Raw genomic sequence first — 4,260 nt, 5'->3', positions numbered from 1 at the left:
ATGCTCAAGCCGAGACTTGAACCCTGGTGGACTGGCTGTGAACTCTCGTGCCTTGCTAGCTGAGCTATGTTCAATTCTCCTTAACTTTTTCTTTTGAAACTCCAATTCTCCTTAACTTAAACTATCAACTTATAACAATATCTGAAGTAAATAGTAATTACTACACTTTTTTATGAGACAATTCCTGTTTACCTGGACGGCCACAGGCCTACATCCCGACCCCAACGAGGCAACGCCGCATGCGAGGTTCACTACCACACGAGTAGTTTTCTCCCGAGTCCCGCGGGCCCCCGTCCACGGCTAATCGTCCTATTTAACTGGACGATCGAGGCGTTAAATAGCGTCCCCGCCTTTGGCTCCCGACCGTTTATATCGGCAGCGCCATCCCTCCCATTTCGGTTTTCTCCCGAAGCAAAACGGAAGGGAAAAAGGAAGAGTTACCGAGAGATAGAGGAGGCAGGGGAGGGGGGTAAAATCAAGAATAAATTATAACCGCACGGCAAGAACAAGGGAGAGGGTAAATAAACCGCCCATCGCCTCACCGTAAGTATCCAACATCGATCTGATTCCCTTTTCCAATGTACTATCCATTTCTCATAGATCTTGCATGATCTCTCTCCATTTCTCATAGATCTTACGTTCATTTAGTGAAGAATATCGATTTCGTCGGAACGACCTGTCTAATCTGCCAAAGCAGAATGTAGATGATGCGTGTTGTACTAGATGTCATTCGCATCATGTGTGGTAGATAACCTTTGTGAAATCGCGCTGATCTCAGCGTTAGGGTTGTTGGATGTGATTCGTTAGCCTCTGTGATGATGTCCTGGCCTTTGCTGTGTTTGTGCGACGAAGGTTAGGCCCGGGAGGGGATGATGTCCGAAAGCGAGGAGCACGGGTCGCTCCTGGAAAAGATTGGCGACAAGATCGGCGACAAGATCCATGAGTTCAAGAAGGATTCGTCGTCCTCGGACGACGACGACGACAAGAAGTCGCATAAATCCAAGAAGAAGCACCTGTTTGGCAGGAAGCATCCGCTCCACAACGTCCTTGGCGGAGGCAAAGGTACGTGCAACAATGGAGAACGATGCCTGTGAAAACCGATCGATGAAACGGACACCTGATAATTACTAACTAATGCCTTCTGTTTTGGTCAGCTGCTGATCTTGTGATGTGGAGGGACAAGCAGAAGTCCGGGAGCATCCTGGGCGGGGTGACCGTCATCTGGTTGCTGTTCGAGGGCATCGGCTACCACCTCCTCACCTTCCTCTGCCACTTGCTCATCATCTTCCTCACCGTCAGCTTCGTCTGGTCCAACGCTGCATCCTTCATCAACAGGTCTCGTCTCCTTCGCTGCTTCTTTTGCTCTGCCTCATCCTCCTCCACTCCCCTCTTCTGTGTGCTTTGTTTTAGCATAGAGGATCGATCTTTTCCGGTTGTGAAAGATAATTACTCCCTCCGATCCATATTACTTGTCGCTAGTTTAGTACAAAGTTGTACTAACTTTGTACTAAACCAGCGACAAGTAATATGGATCGGAGGGAGTACTAGTTTTACGAGGGAACTAATTAATATGCCGTTAGATTCGCCTTCATTCTTTGGCCGTTAGATCATATACAGTATAGATGATTTTTTATTTGAAGGAGATATATAACATCTTAGGATTCGCAGGTCTCCTCCAAAGTTCCCTGAGGTCATTTTATCTGAAACCCAATGCATGATAATAGCTCATGTTCTGAGGAAAGAAATCAATGAGGCTTTCATCACCTTGCAAAGTGTTGCTTCCGGTAAAGACCTTAAAACATACCTCAAGGTAAGTTGAGTTGCGCCATCTGTTCTTTCTGTTACTTTTCTTCTGGTGCATCTTATTTGATTGATGCAGTATTCTCATACCGGCACAATTCTCTTGCAGTCAATTGGAATCCTGTGGTTCATTTCTATAATTGGGGGCTGCTTCAGCTTCCTGACACTGTCTTACACTAGTAAGCCCCTTTCTAGTAATTACAAATTAATTTATTAGTGTCTTCTGAAAGCGTCTGATGTATGTTATTCTGGTTAACCTGAATAATACTTTGAAAACTAAATGACCATTCCTAGGTCTTCTGTGCATACATATGATCGCTTTCACTTTTCAAAATTTGAAGAACTTGATATACATGATATCTCCAATGTGAACTTTAAATGTGTGCTAACAGACTGTCTACTTACATTGCATCAAAAATCATAGGTTCAGAGAAGCATGAAAATAAAGTAAACTTGTCCAAGCAATGTTCTGTCTATCATTCTGAATTTGGCTACCGTCTGCAGTTTTCCTGATGGCATACACGCTCCCCATGCTCTATGAGAAATATGAAGACGAAGTCGATGTTGTGGGTGAGAAGGCCCTGATCGAGCTCAAGAAGCAATATGCAGTGTTCGATGAGAAGGTTCTGTCAAAGATACCAATGTTAGCCGACAAGAAACAGCACTGAAACTGATGCTTTGAAGCGTTCGACACCTCCATCATTTCATCTGCAGCTCAGCACATCAACCAAATAGTCTCATCTGGTTACCTCTGCTGCCATCACCTAGCAACCTTTTAGATGGCATTATATTGATATTATGCCGACTCTAAAGCATCGGAAATTTGTCTTTTCGAAGCCATAGAACAGAACGTTGTCGATGGTCACACGAAGTAGTTGCCTCTGCTTGTCAGTTTCAGTTTCATATTTGTTTGGTCACAAGATACATATGTCATACTAATTTCTACAACTATTTTCTATGTATGTATGATTTTATACGTTATGATATGGAACCATTTAGGCCATTCTGAAGTTCTGATTGCTATTCATTTGGGAACCTAATGTTGCTAACTGATTAATATTCCGTGATCCGTGTCTACTATAGTTATATGTTGCTCTTGCTCAGACTTTAGGTGTTCATCAAACTTGGGAGTTGGGACATCAGTTTAATTGAACACGTTGATCTGAATTTATTTGCTACCTAATTTTGAGCAGCAAGGTAGTACCATGTTCATTCCCTGTTCATGCAGCATGAAATTATTTCCTCTTTTGCTTTAGCTTGGGGAAAATGCTTTATTTTTTTGACGGAGCAACAGCACCCAAAAACTACAGGATTTAGATAAAGAAAGCCGAATTTCTGTTGTTTTCAGGATCACTAAACAATAGAAGCTTGGGAACAATCTTAAAAGAACCTTCACCGTCCTCTAATGAAGCAACTGGTCCAAATAAAATGCAACAATCTAATCCTCTAGCGAAGCAACTGGTCCTAATATAACGCAACAATCTAATCCTCTAGCGAAGCAACTGGTCCTAATATAAAGCAACAATGCTATCCTCTAATGGAGCAACTGATCACTTTCTCGTCTATACATAATGCACCACCATTCATTTGCACGATAATATACAACATACACCGACCGTGTGTGGCAAGCTAGTTAGAACTTGGTCCAGAACTGGCACGGCAAGCACCGCAAGCCAGGCCAACGCACGCTAACACGACGGCGTGGTGCCTAAGCAAATCAAGAAACTTGACTGTTCCCGTCACAGTCGTCCGCACGGTGAGCTGCTGATGCCAAGATGCTCATTGAAACACTGTTTTCTATGTCCAGGCCTCCAACGTGGAAATTGTTGTCTAGGCCTCTTTGGTTGGACTTAGAACTTGTGACGTTACCTTATTGAATGTTGTCCACTTCATGTTGTGTTGGTCTTCATTGGCTGGAACCATCATGAAATCCTTATACATGCCATCTCTGGTCAGACGTGATGACGATGACGCCACGACATTTATTCCCTCTTGAATGTTCTGTTGTAGAAGTAAATTTGGTTGTACTCCCTCCGTAAATTAATATAAGAGTGTTTAGAACACTACTTTAGTGATCTAAACACTCTTAGATTAGTTTACAGAGGGAGTAGGTTTTATTTCACATATTGTAGTGGTTCGGCCCTGATTACATTTGTTTAGCACTTTGCTTAATATTAACAAAAATGGTTGTGTGCACCACAACGATGCAGAGCCCAGAGGTTTTAACCTCCTCAAATGAAAAGAGTGATACGGTCGGCAAGAACTGTGAGACTGACGGTCACCGACTCAGTGCCTCCCACTCCGATGGGTCTGCGTGGCACGTTGGCGTCTAGTCATCCTCTGGTGTGCGTGAAGGATGCGATGAGGTTGAGATTGCGCACGGAGAGGAAGGCATGGAGTGTTACATTGAGGGAGAGTTCAGAATTCTAAGAGACCTTTTTAGAAGAAGAAAATAGAATA

The 4,260-nt window shown here is 43.4% G+C and overlaps 1 protein-coding gene across 2 annotated transcripts; it reads left to right on the top strand.

Moving 5' to 3' along the window:
• The first annotated feature begins 363 nt into the window (after positions 1-363).
• On the top strand, positions 364-2,810 carry LOC119367911 (reticulon-like protein B1). 2 transcript variants are annotated; one of them, XM_037633321.1, is made up of 6 exons: positions 364-543; positions 858-1,062; positions 1,155-1,335; positions 1,669-1,810; positions 1,910-1,979; positions 2,305-2,810. In XM_037633321.1, exons 2-6 carry the CDS (start codon positions 870-872, stop codon positions 2,466-2,468), a joined length of 750 nt encoding a protein of 249 aa, XP_037489218.1. In that variant the 5' UTR covers positions 364-543; positions 858-869; the 3' UTR covers positions 2,469-2,810. The 2 variants fall into 2 exon arrangements, with proteins under 2 accessions (XP_037489218.1, XP_037489276.1); XM_037633379.1 differs by having other exon boundaries at positions 853-1,062.
• The last annotated feature ends 1,450 nt before the right edge of the window (positions 2,811-4,260 follow it).

The sequence above is a fragment of the Triticum dicoccoides genome, chromosome 1A (genome assembly GCF_002162155.2).
Source record: "Triticum dicoccoides isolate Atlit2015 ecotype Zavitan chromosome 1A, WEW_v2.0, whole genome shotgun sequence".
In the NCBI taxonomy this organism is placed as follows: domain Eukaryota; kingdom Viridiplantae; phylum Streptophyta; class Magnoliopsida; order Poales; family Poaceae; genus Triticum; species Triticum dicoccoides.
The sequence above is the reverse complement of the archived record's forward strand: the minus strand, read 5'-3'. Positions and strand labels throughout refer to the sequence as shown.